The sequence below is a fragment of the Ranitomeya variabilis genome, chromosome 1, assembly GCF_051348905.1.
Source record: "Ranitomeya variabilis isolate aRanVar5 chromosome 1, aRanVar5.hap1, whole genome shotgun sequence".
Classification (NCBI taxonomy): Eukaryota; Metazoa; Chordata; class Amphibia; order Anura; family Dendrobatidae; genus Ranitomeya; species Ranitomeya variabilis.
The window spans coordinates 602,584,914-602,606,004 of NC_135232.1; the positions used below are offsets into that span (position 1 = coordinate 602,584,914).

General features: G+C 43.3%; 2 protein-coding genes across 7 annotated transcripts in view; both read right to left on the reverse strand.

Moving 5' to 3' along the window:
• Positions 1–7,099, reverse strand: part of HJV (hemojuvelin BMP co-receptor) — a 48,194-nt gene extending 41,095 nt beyond the window's left edge. For both annotated transcript variants that reach the window (XM_077259162.1, XM_077259182.1), the window contains exon 1: positions 6,683–7,099. The gene's annotated coding sequence lies outside the window, so the exon portion shown is untranslated. The remainder of the gene's footprint in view (positions 1–6,682) is intronic.
• A 9,063-nt stretch (positions 7,100–16,162) lies between these two features.
• The window catches only part of LOC143770025 (uncharacterized), a 75,290-nt gene continuing 70,361 nt past the window's right edge, over positions 16,163–21,091 (reverse strand). For all 5 annotated transcript variants that reach the window (XM_077259222.1, XM_077259233.1, XM_077259203.1 and 2 more), the window contains 4 exons: positions 19,493–19,606; positions 19,275–19,355; positions 18,542–18,718; positions 16,163–16,376 (listed from right to left, as the gene is read on the reverse strand). In XM_077259222.1, the coding sequence (XP_077115337.1) occupies positions 18,570–18,718; positions 19,275–19,355; positions 19,493–19,606 (344 nt within the window). In that variant the 3' untranslated portion in view covers positions 16,163–16,376; positions 18,542–18,569. The remainder of the gene's footprint in view (positions 16,377–18,541; positions 18,719–19,274; positions 19,356–19,492; positions 19,607–21,091) is intronic.

A 21,091-nucleotide genomic window follows, 5' to 3' on the forward strand; every position in this document is an offset into this window, starting at 1 on the left:
TCCAACTTTCTTAGTACTCTACTAGAGTCTACTATATTATTAAACATCGATAGTATTATAGTCTAGTATTACCCACATCAATGCAGTTCCCCGATCTGCTTTTTAAATGCTCTACATTCCCACTGAGACCCAAGCGCTGCCCTCCTGCTTACATTTATTTTGGTAAAGCTACAAGCCTGCACTAAATTTAGATTTTTCTTCGGACAGGGCCAATTAAAACATGCACCTGGCAGGCGGTCATAGAAATAGCTGATGTCGGTCGGGGGCACTGCCTGGCCATGATGTTATTGAAACACAGGTTGAAATTTGTAGCAAATCTGCAACAAAATCCGTGGCAAAATCTGAATGTAATATTCTTGCATTTTGCTGTGAAAAAATCTACAGCAGATCTTTTAGGTGTGAATCTACCTTGGAATCCACCCCACAGATGTATTTATTTTTTCACCACAGCATGTAGATAAGATTTTTTGCAAAGTCTGTAGGATATTGTGAATTTTCCACAAGCAAATCTAGAGTAAAAATCAGCAGCTTATCCACCCTCTTTCAGCAAACTCATGGAAAACATGAGTAAAATCCAAAATTATCATCCACGCATCACTGGGAAAAAAATCTTCACAGCAATTGATGTCAGGTCAATTCATGCCTCGGATGTTATCTTTTGGGGTAAATGCATGTGGTGACCATTTGTTGCACATTTTCTGCACCGATTTTAATGCAGATTAGTGAAGTAAAAGCTAAGGAAATGAGATTTTTAAACCAATTTTCTCTTAGTTAATTAACCCACAGTGCAGATTTCAAGGTCCACAGAAGTCATTAATAGTGATGAGCGAATATACTCGTTACTCGAGATTTCTCGAGCATGATCGGGGGTCCTCCGAGTATTTTTTAGTGCTCAGAAATTTAGTTTTTCTTGCCACAGCTGAATGATTTACATCTGTTAGCCAGCATAAGTACATGTGGGGGTTGCCTGGTTGCTAGGAAATCCCCACATGTACTTGTGCTGGCTAACAGATGTAAATCATTCAGCTGCGGCAAGAAAAACGAAATCTCTGAGCACTAAAAAATACTCGGAGGACCCCCGAGCATGCTCGAGAAATCTCGAGTAACGAGTATATTCGCTCATCACTAGTCATTAACTCTTTTCAATGAATATGGTGAAATCCACACCAAAACCTGTGCTAAAATCTGTATGAAAGTCACATACAATCCACAATTTGTGCATTTACCATTTCAACACAAACCCTCTATACTACAATTTAGCAACTAAGTAAATTTTGCATACAAAACTCATACAATGTAGTGCGCTTCTCGCCGCTTTGTAAAACCCATGGCGTGTGAACATAGCCTTAATAGTAGATATTAATTTTCTTGTGTAAATTTGGAGGGATTTTGTGAGGTTGTATAAGCGCTAGGGGTGGAGAAATCACCGATTTTGCTTCATCGGCGCCCGGAGGAGAAGAGCCTCCAGCGACTACTTCACCTGGATGTGCTTCCAGGATGGTTCACATTATACCAGGATGGGGACCAGGAAATGGCTCAGTATGGGGGACATTATTACTGGAATGGACATCTCTTATTACGCATCATCCTTTCTAGTTATGTATGGAGCAGTCCCTTATTATGTAGCATCCTCTGTTGTTATGTACAGTGCTGTCCCATTATTACATAGTATCATATCTTGTTATATATAGCAGTCTCTTACAATGCGTATCCTCATTATTTTTGGTATTCACATTGCCTTCTCTTTATTACATAGTGTCCTCTCTTGTTAGATATAAAATGACTGCTTATACAGCAGCATCTAACCAGAAGACCAGTCCAGGAGGAGGGCCCCAAACACAAGCACAAGGGTCCCAAGCTATCAGTGTCCGATTCTGATTAGCATGCATATAGTTCAGGCCTCCATTCTCTAACACTTTTATTGCAGTCCATTCTGTCAGGTGGGAGTCATAAATGAGAAATGATGTTCCTCACTTGTTGCCTGTTAATGGAGCACACATGTAATTAGACCGTCGAGGTGTCGGGGGATGGAGCGCATCTGACAGATGATTGATGTGATCTAGTAATATTTCTGCATGCAGAACGTAGGCCAAGGCTCTCCCATGTGCTAACTCCAGCCAGGTGCCGAGGAGCAGCCATGTTGGATATATCAAGTCGAGCTCTGGGGAACAAGCTATGTAATGCATCACTAATCTGCTGTATCAGGGCTGCTCGCAGCTGCTCAACAGGTTGAGCGCTTGAGGCCAAGTCCTATATTACTTTGGCGCAGTGATATTTAGCTGCGTATATACATGGCAAGCTGTATGACAACTTTGTGGATATTGAGGGCTCAGCTTAGATGTATCCTAGAGGCTGACAGTTCTTCAAAAATGTCGCAGACACTCGGAAATCAAGGCTATACATGAACTCTATTAATTAGCTAGAATACAGTGCTGTGTAATGGAGTTCACTTATAGCCTGGATTCCGCAATTTCTGGGATCATTAATTGTTTTCCTTTTTCACTATGTACTTCCTTGGGCATCCTGTGATCAGCTCATCATCGGTTCTCTTGTTCCAAAAAGGGGATTGTTCAAAGCGGAGAAAACCGAGAGTCGCAAGAGAATTTTATCTAATTTTTGCCGGAATCACACATACGCGAGATATGGCCGAGTCTCGCAGGTGAAAACCTAGCTCTGGCGCCGGCACTCCGGAGCGGAGCGTGCTGCCACACAGCAATACATGGAGCTGCACGCTCCGCTCCCAAGTGCTGGTGCCAGAGGAGGGATTTCACCTGCGAGACTCGGCCGTATCTCGCGTATGTGTGATCCCGGCCTTTGACAGACCCTATTGGGTTCCTTACCAGGGGCGTAACTATAACAGGTGCAGGGGTTGCAATCACACCCAGGCCTTAAAATTCCCTTTGGCCTATATAAAAAAAACTATTGCTATTAAAGATTAAAAATATTTAGGGGCCCCGTTGGAGCTTTCGCATCAGGGCCCATGAGTTTCAAGTTACGCCACTGTTCCTTACGCTTTACTAAAGAGGTTGTACGTAGGATCGAAGAGGTTGTCATTGATCAGAAGGGACTGGAATGTACTGGTTCTTTACTGGACTGGTGATACCTCTCCGCTAACCTCTAAACTGGGGGGCAGGATTTTCCCATTCTGGATGGTGACTTTGGCAGTGTCACCTGTGCATAGCACTCACAGTCTGCTGCTTAGTCTGACTGGACATGTTCACTTTCATCATAGTCTTACCTTTCACCGATAGTGACTCAAACTGATTCCTGTACTCAGTGACCACGTCGGATATACACTCCTCAACATTGAAATTGTAACACCAAGAAGGAAAAGTCATGGAATTATAGAGGATGGAGACATGTTAGAAATTATGAAAAAATGTGAACAAAATTTTAAAAACAACAGGATTTCTTCATTATTGAGTATGAGCCATGTGCAGAAATTCCTGCACTTCCAAGCTTGGCTGCCATCACTGAGGTTATTAATAGTTATCTGAGGAAAGTTCTGCTGCACTGAGTACATTCAGACAAATCATCAAGATACTATTCTGGCAGCTTCTGTATAATCACTGACCAAAGATGTCACAGCTGTGCTTGATGGGAGACAAGTCTGGAGGCTACTCAAAGTAGCACGAGCATCATGGAGCCTGGCGTTGTAGTGTTGAAAAATGATGCGAGACCCTGGAGAAAAGGCACCACCACTGGTTCCATCATCAAATCAATGTAAAACCAAATTGTTAAGTGTACCCAGAATGAAGATTATAGGGGTCTATCTGCCATACATTATGCCACTAGACACCATAATCCCAACAGCAGGACCAGTGTTACGTTCCCTCTTGAAGGCATCTTGATGTCAAGCATTGCACATGTGGTCTCCAGATGGAGACCGGGGGCTAGAATCGAGCATTGAAGGCAGGTCTTTCCTCTTTAGTGATGTCATGTTTATGGCTTAGATGCAATGTTAGTCGGAGATTGGACTCGAGACCACGTGGGCAACAGCATGAAGGGGCCTTCACAGTGGAACGTCACTTTGGTCCTAATCCAGGGAATATGGTGTGTGATGGTGTAATGTACAGTAGCCGGACCCAACTAGTCTTCATGCTGAGTACACTAACAGCATAGCGTTACATTGATTGAGTGGTAGAACCCGTGGTATGGCCTAAACGTGCAAACATGGCCACAGCGTCTCCAGACTTGTTTTCCATCTTGCACGTCATTGGTCGGTAATTGCCACCAGCGAATCTTGATGATGTGCCCAAGTGCATTCAGCGCAGGCTCGGACTGGCCCATAGGGTAACGGGAATCCTCCGGTGAGCCTCTGTGCAGATCTGAGCCCCAACCCCACTGTATGGGCAGTACTTGGCATAATTCACTTGATTCACTCTGTACAGAAAAAAAGCAGCATCTCATCATTCATTAACCAAACTACACAGTTATTATTATGAGATATATGTAAATTTGTGAAAAAGGGTCGTGTAATATTTGTATGCAGGTGAAAAGTGGGCCCCCTCAAAGTCAATGTTACTGGTAGGCCCTTGGCACCCCAGTCCAACACTGTTCAGGGGTACAACCTTCCTAAGATGACCGTTAATAATCTCAGTGATAGCAGCCAAAGCAGCACGAGGGATTTCTGCCCATGGCTCATACTCCTGAATACATCAAGATGCTTTGAAAATTTTGTTTCCATTTTCCCCTCATTTAGAAATCAGTAACGTCTCCATCCTGTGGTTTCCATTATGTGCGACACACACACATTTATTGCCCTTCCCAGTAGCAACACTGTTTTTCCTCCCCACTGCTGACTTTCTCTGTGCTGCTGAAAGATCCTGCTCCTCCAAACTAACCTCCCACTTAATTCATTCACATCCTCATCTGTCCACCATGCCTTATCCGAGGGAGTGGTCAGATCACAGCTCCTTCTCCAGGATCATTATGTGCTGCTGAAATACTCTGAGCTGCTGTGACACCTTCCATTGACTTTGACCTCTCGTCTATATTTTCCTCACTGCTCCTGTCCCACATGATGCCATCTTCATTACCAATTATGAATAGACAGGTCGCTACCTCCTTGCTCCATTCCAGAAATTCTCTGTGCCGCTGCTGTTGCTACACATTGATTTGCCCACATAAGTAAAGCAAGGTCCGGTGTCCTCTCATCACACCTCTGTGGGCCTGGCTGTACCCCCTGCAACCACCACAATCCCCATCAAATCACGCAGAAATTAATTTACTGCAGATTTCACCCTTCACAGTTTATACGGTCAAAAATGAACAAGTCCAGCAAAATGGTTGCCCGATGGCCTCCAGACTACAGAAATTTAATGACGCCAGGTGTCCGCAGATTTGCCTTTCTCCTTACAACTAAGTGCCATATTGTCTTGCAGTTTAGTGTGATCCATGTGTTACCCCTCTCGTAATGACTGCTGTAATCAGTAGTCCCCGCCGGCCCAAAGATCAAACTGTCAGAAGCAAATTCCTCAATGTTACCACGCAGCTGACAAGGCACCCTGAGCGGCCACACTCTACATTTCCTCTAAAAAGTTATACATGCACAAGGTCATGGATGTCAGACTTGAAGACCCGATGGGCATTCACTCCAATCACCCTCAAATTCCCTTCAAATCTGAATGGGTCGACAAGGCAGTCTTGTAAAGGAGCCCCATCGGAAAAAACGGATAGAACGAAAAATGGCTTCAGATTTTTTTTTTTTTTTTTAATTTGGGGGTAAATGCCACTTGGGGATTGAATGTACGGTCCCAGCTGTTTTCCTATTTGCTTCCAAGCTCTTGTACAAATATTGATAAGAACAAAGTGTCTGGTGTGAGGAAAAACTCAGTTTGGTGATTCTGCATTTCCAAATGCCAAGGATAAATTTAGAGGAAAACTGGGGAGATAACCTATGAACACTGGTGGATGCAGAACTACAGATGCCAGCAGGATAAATACAATTTTCAATTTTTTCCTATACTAGACCCTAAAATTAAAGTGCAATATCCACAGACCCTCAGTAGTGAAACCAGCAGGAAAATTACTATTTCAATAAAACAAATATGTAATCACAGAGAATATATTATATATATATATATATATATATATATATATATATATATATATATATATACACACACACATATACATATATACATACATACACATATATATACAAATTCGATATATATATAGAAAACTAATTCTAAAAATACAGATTTTGTAAGAAAAAAAATTATATTATATATATTTTTTTACAAAATCTGTACTTTTAGAATTCGTTTTTTTATATATAAATTACAGGAGGTAAAAAATAAAAAAAAATAGATGTACTAAAAGTTTTAGATTGTATAATGTAAAGTATAATTATAATTATATATATATATATATATATATCACACACACACACACGCACGCAGTGTTTCTATCAAATTATTTTTAAAATCCCAAAATGTATATATACATTATATATAATGTGTGCCTGTGTGTGTGTGTGTATATATGTGTGTGTATATATATATATATATATATATATATATATATATATATATATATATATATATACACACACACACACATATACACATACTGTGGTCTTTTTTGTTTTTCAGACAAAATTTCAAAACCTAAGAATCAAAGAGAAAAATACCCACTGCTGGATAGTTGCCTTTGCAGACATGCGCATGTCACTTACCTGGCACACCGCTCGCAGGCCGTAAGCTTCACTTGCCCATGACTCATGTAGCCGCACTGCTGCAGGTGGCAGTGACTGCAACGGATCAAACCAGCATCTCGTCCGCCACCCAATAGTCGGACCCCAAAACTCTAGTGGCAGAATGATAGATGATCCCACTGCACTTCTATGCACAGTTCTGTGCCCTCATCTGGGACCACCTTTTTTTTTTTTTTTTTTAGGGTGGGTGCAGCTTGTCTCAGCGGAGCTCCGGAGACACCAGAGGGGAGATAAATCAGTGGACATTGGCACCTGCTCGTTGCTTGAACAACTGTGTTTGGCCCCCTCAGCGCTGCAGGCTCAGTGCATATGTTACTTGCAGGATGGAAGAAGTACAGTATAGGGTGTGTGTGAGAGAGAGGGAAGGGGGAGAGACTAAGGGGGTCTAAAAAAAGATTGAAACAGATGTAGGGGAAGCTTGCAAGCTCAATATATCAAGCTTTCCTGGAGCTTAGGCTAAAGTCATGCAAGTGACATTTCAGAAAGGAGATGGAGCAAACGGAGGATGTGTCGTCTGCAGGCCCAGAACATCAGAGGGTTATAATTACAGCATAAACCAGGTCACAGTTTTATAGTGTCACATCACCTAGTAACAGAATTTGATGTATTGTTTAGGTAGAAGTCTTTGACCCCTTAGTGACGGAGCCAAGTTTTTGAAATCTGACCAGTGTCACTTTATGTGGTAATAACTCTGGAACGCTTCAACATATCTCATTTTTTCGTGACACATTGTACTTTATAATGGTAAATTTAGGTCGATGTGTTTTGTGTTTATAAAAAATATCAGGAATATGACAAAAAAATATAAAATTGAAATTTTCAAACTTTGAATCATTATCCCTTTAATTCAGATAATGATACCACAGCGAAACATTAACCCCTTCATGACCCAGCCTATTTTGGCCTTAATGACCTTGCCATTTTTTGCAATTCTGACCAGTGTCCCTTTATGAGGTAATAACTCAGGAACGCTTCAACGGATCCTTGCGGTTCTGAGATTGTTTTTTCGTGACATATTGGGCTTCATGTTAGTGGTAAATTTAGGTCGATAATTTCTGAGTTTATTTGTGAAAAAAACGGAAATTTGGCGAAAATTTAGAAAATTTCGCAATTTTCACATTTTGAATTTTTATTCTGTTAAACCAGAGAGTTATGTGACACAAAATAGTTAATAAATAACATTTCCCACATGTCTACTTTACATCAGCACAATTTTGGAAACAATTTTTTTTTTTTGCTAGGAAGTTATAAGGGTTAAAATTTGACCAGTGATTTCTCATTTTACAACAAAATTTACAAAACCATTTTTTTTAGGGACCACCTCACATTTGAAGTCAGTTTGAGGGTTCTATATGGCTGAAAATACCCAAAAGTGACACCATTCTAAAAACTGCACCCCTCAAGGTGCTCAAAACCACATTCAAGAAGTTTATTAACCCTTCAGGTGTTTCACAGCAGCAGAAGCAACATGGAGGGGAAAAATTAACATTTAACTTTTTAGTCACAAAAATGATCTTTTCGCAACAATTTTTTTATTTTCCCAAGGGTAAAAGGAGAAACTGGACCACGAATGTTGTTGTCCAATTTGTCCTGAGTACGCTGATACCTCATATGTGGGGGTAAACCACTGTTTGGGCGCACGGCAGGGCTCGGAAGGGAAGGAGCGCCATTTGACTTTTTGAATGAAAAATTGGCTCCAATCTTTAGCGGACACCATGTCGCGTTTGGAGAGCCCCCGTGTGCCTAAACATTAGAGCTCCCCCACAAGTGACCCCATTTTGGAAACTAGACCCCCCAAGGAACTTATCTAGAAGCATAGTGAGCACTTTAAACCCCCAGGTGCTTCACAAATTAATCCGTAAAAATGAAAAAGTACTTTTTTTTCACACAAAATTTCTTTTAGCCTTAATTTTTTCATTTTCACATGGGCAACAGGATAAAATGGATCCTAAAATTGGTTGGGCAATTTCTCCTGAGTACGCCAATACCTCATATGTGGGGGTAAACTACTGTTTGGGCACATGGTAAGGCTCGGAAGGGAAGGAGCGCCATTTGACTTTTTGAATGAAAAATTATCTCCATAGTTTGCGGACACCATGTCAGGTTTGGAGAGGCCCTGTGTGCCTAAACATTGGAGCTCCCCCACAAGTGACCCCATTTTGGAAACTAGACCCCCCAAGGAACTTATCTAGATGCATAGTGAGCACTTTAAACCCTCAGGTGCTTCACAAATTGAGCCGTAAAAATGAAAAAGTACTTTTTTTTCACACAAAATTTCGTTTAGCCTCAATTTTTTCATTTTCACATGGGCAACAGGATAAAATGGATCCTAAAATTTGTTGGGCAATTTCTCCTGAGTACGCCGATACCTCATATGTGGGGGTAAACCACTGTTTGGGTGCACGGCAATGCTTGGAAGGGAAGGCGCGCCATTTGACTTTTTGAATGGAAAATTAGCTCCAATCGTTAGTGGACACCATGTCGCGTTTGGAGAGCCCCTGTGTGCCTAAACATTGGAGCTCCCCTACAATTGACCCCATTTTGGAAACTAGACCCCCCAAGAAACTAATCTAGACGCATAGTGAGCACTTAAAACCCCCAGGTGTTTCACAGAAGTTTATAACGCAGAGCCATGAAAATAAAAAAAATATTTTTCTTTCCTCAAAAATGATTTTTAGCCCGGAGTTTTTTATTTTCCCAAGGATAATAGGAGAAATTGGACCCCAAATGTTGTTGTCCAGTTTGTCCTGAGTACGATGACACCCCATATGTGGGGGTAAACCACTGTTTGGGCGCACGGCAGGGCTCGGAAGGGAAGGCACGCCATTTGGCTTTTTGAATGGAAAATTAGCTTCAATCATTAGCGGACACCATGTCGCGTTTGGAGAGCCCCTGTGTGCCTAAACATTGGAGCTCCCGCACAAGTGACCCCATTTTGGAAACTAGACCACCCAAGGAACTAATCTAGATGTGTGGTGAGCACTTTGAACCCCCAAGTGCTTCACAGAAGTTTATAACGCAGAGCCATGAAAATAAAAAATTATTTTTCTTTCCTCAAAAATGATTTTTTAACCCACAATTTTTTATTTTCCCAAGGGTAACAGGAGAAATTGGACCCCAAAAGTTGTTGTGCAGTTTCTCCTGAGTACGCTGATACCCCATATGTGGGGGTAAACCACTGTTTGGGCACATGCCGGGGCTCGGAAGGGAAGTAGTGACGATTTGGAATGCAGACTTTGATGGAATGGTCTGCGGGAATCATGTTACGTTTGCAGAGCCCCTGATGTGCCTAAACAGTAGAAACCCCCCACAAGTGACCCCATTTTGGAAACTAGACCCCCCAAGGAACTAATCTAGATGTGTGGTGAGCACGTTCAACCCCCAAGTGCTTCACAGAAGTTTACAACGCAGAGCCGTGAAAATAAAAAATCATTTTTCTTTCCTCAAAAAAGATGTTTTAGCAAGCAATTGTTTATTTTCACAAGGGTAACAGGAGAAATTGGACCCCAATATTTGTTGCCCAGTTTGCTGTGAGTACGCTGATACCTCATATGTGGGGGTAAACCACTGTTTGGGCGCACGTCAGGGCTCGGAAGGGAAGTAGTGACATTTGAAATGCAGACTTTGATGGAATGGTCTGCGGGCATCACGTTGCATTTGCAGAGCCCCTGATGTGCCTAAACAGTAGAAACCCCCCCTAAGTGACCCCATATTGGAAACTAGACCCCCCAAAGAACTTATCTAGATGTGTGGTGAGCACGTTCAACCCCCAAGTGCTTCACAGAAGTTTACAACGCAGAGCCGTGAAAATTAAAAATCATTTTTCTGTCCTCAAAAAAGATGTTTTAGCAAGCAATTTTTTTTTCACAAGGGTAGCAGGAGAAATTGGACCCCAATATTTGTTGCCCAGTTTGTTGCGAGTATGCTGGTACCCCATATGTGGGGGTAAACCACTGTTTGGACGCACGTCAGGGCTTGGAAGGGAAGTAGTGACATTTGAAATGCAGACTTTGATGGAATGGTCTGCGGGCGTCACATTGCATTTGCAGAGCCCCTGATGTGCCTAAACAGTAGAAACACCCCATAAGTGACCCCATTTTGGAAACTAGACCCCAAAAGGATCTTATCTAGATGTGTGGTGAGCACTTTCAACCCCCAAGTGCTTCACATAAGTTTATAACGTAGAGCCATGAAAATAAAAAATAATTGTTCTTTCCTCAAAAATTATGTTCTAGCAAGTAATTTTTTATTTTTGCAAGGGTAACAGGAGAAATTGGACCCCAATAGTTGTTGCCCAGTTTGTCCTGAGTACGCTGGTATCCCATATGTGGGGGTAAACCACTGTTTGGGCGCACGTCGGGGCTTGGTGGCGCCATGTTGCGTTTGGAGACCCCTGATGTGCCTAAACAGTGGAAACCCCTCAATTCTAACTTCAACACTAACCCCAACACACCCCTAACCCTAATCCCAACTGTAGCCATAACCCTAATCCCAACCCTAACCCCAACACACCCCTAACCACAACCCTAACCCCAACACACCCGTAACCCTAAATCCAACCCTAACCCTAATCCTAACCCTAATCCCAACCCTACCCACAACTTTAACCCCAACACAACCCTAACCCTATCCTTAACCCTAACCACAAGCCTAATCTTAACCCTATTTCCAACCCTAGCCCTAATTCCAACCCTAAGGGTACCGTCTCACATAACGATTTACCAACGATCACGACCAGCGATACGACCTGGCCGTGATCGTTGGAAAGTCGTTGTGTGGTCGCTGGGGAGCTGTCACACAGACCGCTCTCCAGCGACCAACGATGCCAAGGTCCCGGGTAACCAGGGTAAACATCGGGTTACTAAGCGCAGGGCCGCGATTAGTAACCCGATGTTTACCGTGGTTACCAGCGTAAAAGTTTAAAAAAAAAAACCCGTACATACTCACATTTCGGTGTCCTTCAGGTCCCTTGCCGTCTGCTTCCCGCTCTGACTGAGTGCCGCCGTACAGTGAGAGCAGAGCGCAGCGGTGATGTCACTGCTGTGCTGTGCTCTCACTTTCCGGCCGGCAGACAGTCAGAGCGGGAAGCAGACGGCAAGGGACCTGAAGGACACCGAAATGTGAGTATGTACGGTTTTTTTTTTTTTTACTTTTACGCTGGTAACCACGGTAAACATCGGGTTACTAAGCGCGGCCCTGCGCTTAGTAACCCGATGTTTACCCTGGTTACAAGCGAACGCATCGCTGGATCGCTGTCACAACGATCCAGCGATGACAGCAGGAGATCCAGCGACGAAAGAAAGTTCCAAACGATCTGCTACGACGTACGATTCTCAGCAGGGTCCCTGATCGCTGCTGCGTGTCAGACACAGCGATATCGTATGGATATCGCTGGAACGTCACGGATCGTACCGTCGTAGCGATCAAAGTGCCACTGTGAGACGGTACCCTAACTCTAATTCCAACCCTAACCCTAAGGCTATGTGCCCACGTTGCGGATTCGTGTGAGATTTTTCCGCACGATTTTTTAAAAATCTGCAGCTAAAAGGCACTGCGTTTTACCTGCAGATTTACAGCAGATTTCCAGTGTTTTTTTGTGTGGATTTCACCTGCGGATTCCTATTGAGGAACAGGTGTAAAACGCTGCGGAATCCGCACAAAAAATTGACATGCTGCAGAAAATACAACGCAGCGTTTCTGCACGGAATTTTCCGCACCATGGGCACAGTGGATTTGGTTTTCCATAGGTGTACATGGTACTGTAAACCTGATGGAAAACTGCAACGAATTCGCAGCGGCCAATCCGCTGCGGATCCGCAGCCAAATCCGCTGCGGATCCGCGGCCAATCCGCTGCGGATCCGCGGCCAATCCGCTGCGGATCCGCAGCCAAATCCGCACATGCCATAACCCTACCCCTACCCGTAACCCTAACCCTACCCCTAACCCTACCCCTAGTTCTAACCCTAACCCTAGTTCTAACCCTAACCCTAGTGGAAAACGAAAAAAAAAAAATATATTTTCTTTATTTTATTATTGTCCCTACCTATGGGGGTGATAAAGGGGGGGGTATTTATTATTTTTTTTATTTTGATCGCTGTGATAGAACCTACCACAGCGATCAAAATGTACTTGTAAGGAATCTGCCGGCTGGCAGATTCGGCGGGCGCACTGAGCATGCGCCCGCCATTTTCCAAGATGGCGGTGCCCAGCGAGGAGACGTACGGACACCGGGAGGATCGGTAAGTATGAAGGGGTGGTGGGGGGGGTGGATTGGAGCACAGGGGGGGTGATCGGACCACAGGGGGGGTTTATTCAAACAAGGAGGGAGCGGGCAGGAGGACGGGGGAGCCGGCAGGCGGACGGAGGGGACCGGACCCCATAACGGAGCACTGGGGGGGGCGATCGGTGGGTGTGGGGGGGGACATATTAGGTTTTCCAGCCATGGCCGATGTTATTGCAGCATCGGCCATGGCTGGATTGTAATATTTCACCAGTTTTTTAGGTGAAATATTACAAATCGCTCTGATTGGCAGTTTCACTTTCAACAGCCAATCAGAGCGATCGTAGCCACGGGGGGGTGAAGCCACCCCCCCTGAGCTGAAGCACCACTCCCCCTGTCTCTGCAGATCGGGTAAAATGGGAGTTAACCCCTTCACCCGATCTGCAGGGACGCGATCCCTCCATGACGCATACGCTGCGTCATAGGTCGCATTGGCACCGACTTTCATGACGCAGCGTATGCGTCAAAGGTCGTGAAGGGGTTAATAAACAACATTTCCAATATGTCGGCTTTACATCAGCACCAGTGGTAAAATGTTATTTTATTTTGTTATCGTTTTAGAAGAGTTAAAAATGTAGCAGCAATTTTTATTTTTTTCTAAGGAAATTTACAACATTAATTTTTTTTTTAGGGACCTATCCATGTTTGAAGTGACTTTGGGGGTCCTATATATTGGAGACCCCTTCAAAAGTGATACCATTTTAAAAACAGCACCTCCTGACATATTGAAAACTGATGTCAGGTAGTTTATTAACCCTTCAAGTGATTTTCAGGAATTAATGCAAAGTGACATTACAGGAAAGAAGAACTGTATTTTTACCACCTAAATGTCGCTGACTTCTGAACAAATTACTACAGTCGTCAGACTAAGGCCGCTATTTTGCTGTGAACTGCCATGGCAAACACCAGGACCACACAATCATGATCTCAGGGTGCCAATTGGGATAAAGAGGATCCCCCACACTCAACCATTTATATGATGTAGTCACTATAGAAAGCAGCATCTAAGGGTAAACAGATTTGGACAGTGCAAACACTGATCGTGACTGATGCAGCAAGTTGTCAGCTATAGTGGACAGCTGACAGCTGCTGGATTGTCTCCTGTATGACGATGCTAGACTCTTACATCTCAGGTCAGTTAAAAGACGTTTTGGCGGTCATTTCTCCCCTGAATCTAAACTGTGCCTAAATTGGCGATGCAGAGCCAGACAAGTGATGTGGTTGTTGTTACTAACCCCACCCTCCACCTTGTCTTTAGTGACCCCACCAGTGTTGTCAACTTCATTATTGGCTGTACTGAATACTGCACTGTTGCCATCAGTCAGCACTGAGGTCATTGTGCTCGGGGCGGTTTGAGTATTGAGAACTAGAGCTCTTGCCAAATTAGACCATGAACCCCATGATGACGTTGGTTTTCGCATCTGGTGGGAAGTTGGGTCTTAAGTGTCCAGTGGGAGGTCCCAAGTAGTTGCCACCAATCTCGTGTCCTTCCCCTGGTGTTGACTGATAACCTTTCAGTCCTGGGCTGCGCCAGTGTGGTCAATCACCACAGAGAAAGAGGTGCTAAGGAGGGATTAGTGACACTAGAGCACATTCCTAGCCTGGGACTGCCCACTGGACACTTGGTATCTAGCTTACATATGCATTACATGTTCAATGTCGCAGCAGCGATGAATCACTTTATTCGCATGTTGTCAATGTACCGGGTGTAATCGGTTTAGTACAGAGAAAGCTTTTCCTTTTTTACATTTTTTTTCCTACTATTTTTGTGGGATTTTTTTCTGCTCTTGCAGATCCCCCATCGGTTTCCAAAACATGAACTTTTCTTCCTGAACTCTGACTGAAGAGTCCTGATATTTTTGTAGTCTTGCACTAACAAGGTCCTTTCATCTCACAGTGTTTACAGTCGGGCCCCTTGCTCTCGCTCTGCAGCACCATTCATGGAATGTATTATTATAAAATGTACACAAAAACATTAAAAAGTGTAATTAACGTGGAGATGACTTTAGTTATACGCAATGTATCAAGGATGTGTGGATGGCTTACAATTTACGGAGAGTGTGGATTCCCAAATAAAGGGACATATATGTTATCTGCAATGATGAGGAAAGTGGAAAATCATAAGCAACGTTGTATATGGTGTTTATGAGGACTGCTGCTTCTGTATATTCCCATTTATTGCCTGTCTACTAATTGTGAAATAGGCTTCATATTTCTGGGGGTCCCGAATGTGGGTCCTCAATTTGAGACAGTTAAAATTGTACATATTAGAGTTGTTGTAAATTTATTCGCAGGATCCAGTCCATGGGCTGTCGGTGATCCGCTGGTGGACAGGAGTCCCGAGAACCGTCCCTTACATGATTCCAGCCGTGGCTCTTTTCATTATCTGGCTTGGTGTGACGTCCCATGTACATCAGGCAGCAATGACTTTGCACCAGGCCAGGTAATCAAAAGATAAAGTTGTGGAAGCAGAGAGGTAAGGCTCCCCATCCAGCAGCCACAAATTACTGGGGTGGCCGACGGGTCCTGCAAATCGATTAGCACCAACTCTAATATTTCTAGAAAGTGACAGATACTCTTTAAGAATTATCCTAGTACTATGCTTTGAATATCGAGTATAGCAGTTTCCTGACACTGTAGAATTAAAATTGGGTTTCTAACTAAGCAATGCAATGGGTTTACCCCCATGAGTCATAAAAGACTAACCTCGGCCCACAGATGGGTTTTCTACAATGCGCTGTGGTCAGGCACCAAGGCACAGAGACTGTGGTGATGGGGGATGGCACACCCTCCTATCCTAAATGGGACACACAGGCAGTGCGGCAAAAAAATGTTCTGCCATCAGAGTAGGGCACCCATGACCTTCGGCAGCTGAACATAAAGCCCACTCCACAAAACAACAGCACTGCAGGGGCGGGTCTTCCAACACTTTTAAACCCTGCCCCAGAGCAAGCATTTTCGGAATATTGGCATAAGCCAAACTCCAGAACATCACATATGCCTGTGGAGATTGGACCAGGGAACATCACGGCCTGTACTCGATCTAGGATTGAAGGCTTGTGGTAACCAGTCTGGCGATCTGACCAAAGATATTTAATAATTCTATGAAGTTCAAACATTTTGCACCATCTACTAGAAATAAATGACAGAAGGAATGCAGCAGGTTTCAGGTCACACTTTACTGATGTTACATTCTACAATAACAGAATAAAAAGGAAAATCTATAAAGTTACTGGCACGTGGGCCACTTCCATCTTAACTCACAGGATATAATTAAATGAAGTTCTAAACACAATTATGTAATATGCAGACTCTATTCATGACGATGTGTAGCTCCTGATAACAAGCGCAACCCCGGAACTTCATCACGTCATCTGTAAAAGAAAGATGGTAGTGAGGTGCAGACATCAGCAGGGCCAAGTTACTGCCAGGGAACATGCTGATTGTACCACAGACTTCTCTATGTAGTATTGGAGAAAGAAACAAAAGAAGGAAGGAAATTAAGAAAAAGAACAAAACAAGAACAAGCAGAACAGGGAGGAATATGGAAGAAAGAGAAAGAAGGATAAGAAAAGAAACATGGAAAAGAAATAAAGAGAGGAAGAGCAGAAGAAAGGAGGTGAAGGGTGAGAAAAGCAGGACAAATAAGGTGAGGAATAAAGGAACTGTTGGGAAGAAATGGGAAGGGAGGAGAAGTAAAATGAAAGACAAGGGAGAAATGAAGGAGGAAAAGAATAAATAAAAGTGACTGAAGGAAGAGAAATAATGGTAGAAGGGGAAAAAAGGAGAGAAAGGGGGAGAAGAAGTGAAGGAAAAGAGAAAGGTGAATCAGGGACAAGGGTGAGAAAGAGAAAAAAGGGATATAAAAGGTGAGGAAACTGGTAGAAAAAAAGATCGAAGGTGAGAACAAACACACAAATCCGCACTGCCAACTGAATGTAATCCATAAATAAATTGACCACTTCACACTATAATGGTTACAGCAGCCACATATATCCTGTGTGAGACTGGGGGTGCGATTTCCAAAGAAGTATGCAAACAGTCCAAAAAATAAGAGAAAAAAGGAACGCACTTACCCCTGTTCAGAAATTGTTCACTTTATTTGGACATACTTAAAAACAGGACCCGTTGAAGTGCTTGTACGCACGAAACGGCCCTTGTCCAGAGCTGCTTCTATCCCTCCCTGCAAATCTGTTTTTAAGTATGTCCAAATAAAGTGAACAATTTCTGAACAGGGGTAAGTGCGTTCCTTTTTTCTCTTATTTTTTGGACTGGTAGAAAAAAAGGGCTGCAACAGGAAGGTAGAGAAAAGGGAAGTGAAAGAAGAAAGATGGAGGCAGAAAGAGGGGAAATAAAGGCAGTGAAGGGGAAGTAAAAGATAGGTAAGGAAATGGCAAAATGAAAAAGAAGGCAGAAGAGGAAAAGGGAAGTTAACCCTGCTGTGGAACCATGGGGTCATATAGACCCCAGCACTGAATAAATTGGAATATTTCTAAAACTGGTCAATCTCAGACCTTCTATGTATTTTCAAGTGACATATTTCTGCTTATTTTACCTATATACAGGCGGAAGCATCTGCCAAGTAATTTAAAAATAACAATTTTTATTAACCAACAATTATAAAAAACATAAATTGCCTTTAGTGGGTAGATACACAAAATGGACCTGACAACACAGGGATGATTACTCCAAATATTGGGTTAGGATTCAAATTTCATAACAATAGCATAGCAAAAAAAAATGAAGAAATCCTTGAACAATGTTTCTATTTAAATAAACCCCAAAGTGGGTACAATTAGTGCTTATAAGGTTCTATATGTATAAACAGGTTAATAGATAGATGATAGATAGATGATAGATAGACAGATGATGACTCCTGATGAAATATTGGCAGCTTCTAGTGATGTTGATACTGGTAATGAAGGTAATTTGGAAGATAATTTGAGCTGGGTTGAAAGTGACGCAGATCTCGATCGGATTCAGATAGCGAACAAGGTGGTATTCTGTCTGACACTGGCGATCGAAGGACAAAAAGACGAGATTTGTTTGCAAGAAGTTCATTTGTGAAGAACATGGCACTATGACGTGCAGTGAATGCAAGGGCTACATTTATTGCCAGATCATTCATTGCCATTATGTTTTTACTAAAATCCACACAGCTGCAGTTATTGTGCATTTTTGTTATTGAATTTGAATACTTTCAGTTATTAGTAATGTATTTTGGTATAAATTTCAGTTAGTGTTTGATGCTGACAAATAAATCGCTTCAAAGGTACATTTGATTTCATAACTGTGTTCTGAAATGACGACAGAATAACACTTGACTATTCTGAACAGCCAGCATGCTCATTTTAATGAAATATGACGATTTTGAGCCTGGGGTCATATAGACCCCATGGTACCAAAGCAGTGATTTTTTCATGGTTCCACAGCAGGGTTAAGGAATAAGAAGAGGGGGTGACAAGCAGACACCCCTCTTGTCATGACCTCAATTTGATCTAACAGAGTATGAATTGGGGTGGTCTTTGCTACTACTTACAGAGACATTTGCCTGATTTGGGAAAGATTTAGGAAGGGGGGTTGACCGTTTTGTTTTTGAGGATGCCGGCAGGGTAAACGCCACGTTTAGCAGGAGCTGCACTGGGCCATGTGTCTGGACGCCCCTCTGATGAGTACCCGGTAGAAGCAGCAGGCTGAGGCTGGAGACCTTGGGGTGCTGTAAAGCAATGATGAAATACAAGAATTAAGAACTAATATGCCAATATAAATCTATCACTTATTATCACCCAAAAATTATCACGTGTTATGGCCGAACCTCCCAATCCACTAAGCCATATTTCTTTCCTACAGTTAAGGGGTTTTTCCACCAAAGACATGGGGATGCTCTGCGTAGGTAACAAAGTGGTACAGATTGCAAAAAAAGCGGCCACGCCAGAGGGTTGTGGCAGAAGCTTACTTATGGACGGCTCAGTGGTTAGCCTTGCAGCGCTGAGGTCCTGGGTTAAAATCCCACCAAGGACAACATCTGCAAGGAGTTTGTGCGTTTGCGTGGGTTCCTCCGGATGCTAAAATTTACTGGAAGGTATTTTGCTCTGATTTCCTCCCACATTCCAAAGACATACTGATAGGAAATCTCGATTGTGAGCCCCAATGGGGACAGCGACGATAATGTGTGTAACACGTTGTGGAATTAATGGTGCAATATAACCAAGTAAAATAAATAAATAACTACTCCTATCTCCATGCAAATCTAGTAAGTCATAGATACATACCAGGAGGTTTATTGTCTATTCCGGCTCCATACTGCTCTTTGCTACTGTACTGGGATTGCCACTGGTTTTGGGTGTACTGGTCTGACAAAACACACGAGTGATTATTTACATGTCTCCGTCCATCATACAGATATCTTGTTTCCCTACAGACCCCACAACAACCACAATCCACCCACAGTGTATAGCATGGACACATTAACAGTACACATTAATAATACCGTCATATCTTCCCGTTCCCATCCCGGAAGCTGGTTGCGCCTCATTATAGAAGCCCTGTTTTCCTGATGTTGGGCCGCTATTCCATGCCGCCTGCTTATAATTTCCTTGTTGATCTATGAAGATAAAGCGTATGTGTTATAATCGCCAAGAAAATATATACAGTCACAGTCCAGCAATATGGAATGGTGGCGGGGATCGCCCATAGACCTATGTGGACCTGGAATCGCTTCACTACAGTGAAGCTATCCCTCCATCAAAGGGCTACTGGTACGTAGGGGACTTCCTGTGCTGTCCCATGTTGCCCCCATTATACTTGTAAGCAACACAACAGCACGCAATGCGTCATACAATAAACATGGTGATACAGAAAAGGGGCAACATACTCAGGACAGGGGAAATAGAGATTCTAGCTTAAAGCGGTTGACTAAGACACCTAGAATAGGTCATTAAAATCCGGACCCTCGGCTGATACAAAGCTCTACTGCAACTGGAAGGACACAAATGTACGCTCCATGCAAAGGAAAAGTGAGGTAGGAAGTAAGCTCTTATACGCCATGTTGTGGCACTTTTTAGGCACTGAAGAGCAGCTCGTATTAAAGTGAATAAAAACTAAAAGGCAGTACCGTGAATGGCCACGCCCACTGTACGGCGCTGTTGTGTTCCAGCTCTGTACACTGTGTACTTTAGACAGCTGCAGGATCCCAATAAATATGATACAGCTGACCAATACTTAAGCTTGGCTAGCCGTATCAAAGTCCTCAACCACACTGTTAAAGGGAACCTGTCAGCAGGATTGTGCACAGTAACCTACAGTGTCAGGTCGGCGCCGTTATACTGATTACAAGGATACCTGGTGATGAAATCCTTCTTGTGGTTCTTTAATCTTTATTTTCAGTTTTGAGTTAATGATCTGCTCGTGCCCCGGGGCGGCCTGTGGGGGTCTTCATATGGTGCTCTGATTAGGTTTCATCAGGATCGCTTCTCACAGGTACTGATCTGTCACTGACCTGCCCCCTAGTTTATATAATATTATATATTTAACCCCTTTCTGACATCGTGCGTAAATGTACGCCGATGTCAGACACCCTCCCTTTGATGTGGGCTCTGGCACTGAGCCCACATCCTTTTCCGGCACATGTCAGCTGTTTTGAACAGTTGACATGTGCTGCTAACAGCCGTGGGAGGGATCGTGATCCACCGACGGCTATTAACCCATTAAATGCCGCTGTCAAACTGACAGCGCATTTAACACGTGCTTCAGGCAAGCGCGCCGGAAATCCACCCATCGTTGGGTGACCCCGTCATGTGATCGCGGATCACCGATGGGTTGACATGACAACCAGAGGTCTCCTGCAAACCTCTATGGTTGTCACTGCCGGATCGATATGAGCGCCGCCTGGTGGTTGGCGCTCATTACAAGGCGATCAATCTGATCATAGCTTTTATGTAGCAGAGGCGATCGGGTTATGGCAGCTTTAAGTCTCCCATTGAGACTATTGAAACATGCCAAAAGTTGGAAGGGCAGCAAAAAACGAAAATGCAAAACAAAAATACCATTGTCATTAAGGGGTTAAAAAAGCCCCACCCTCCTGCAGGCA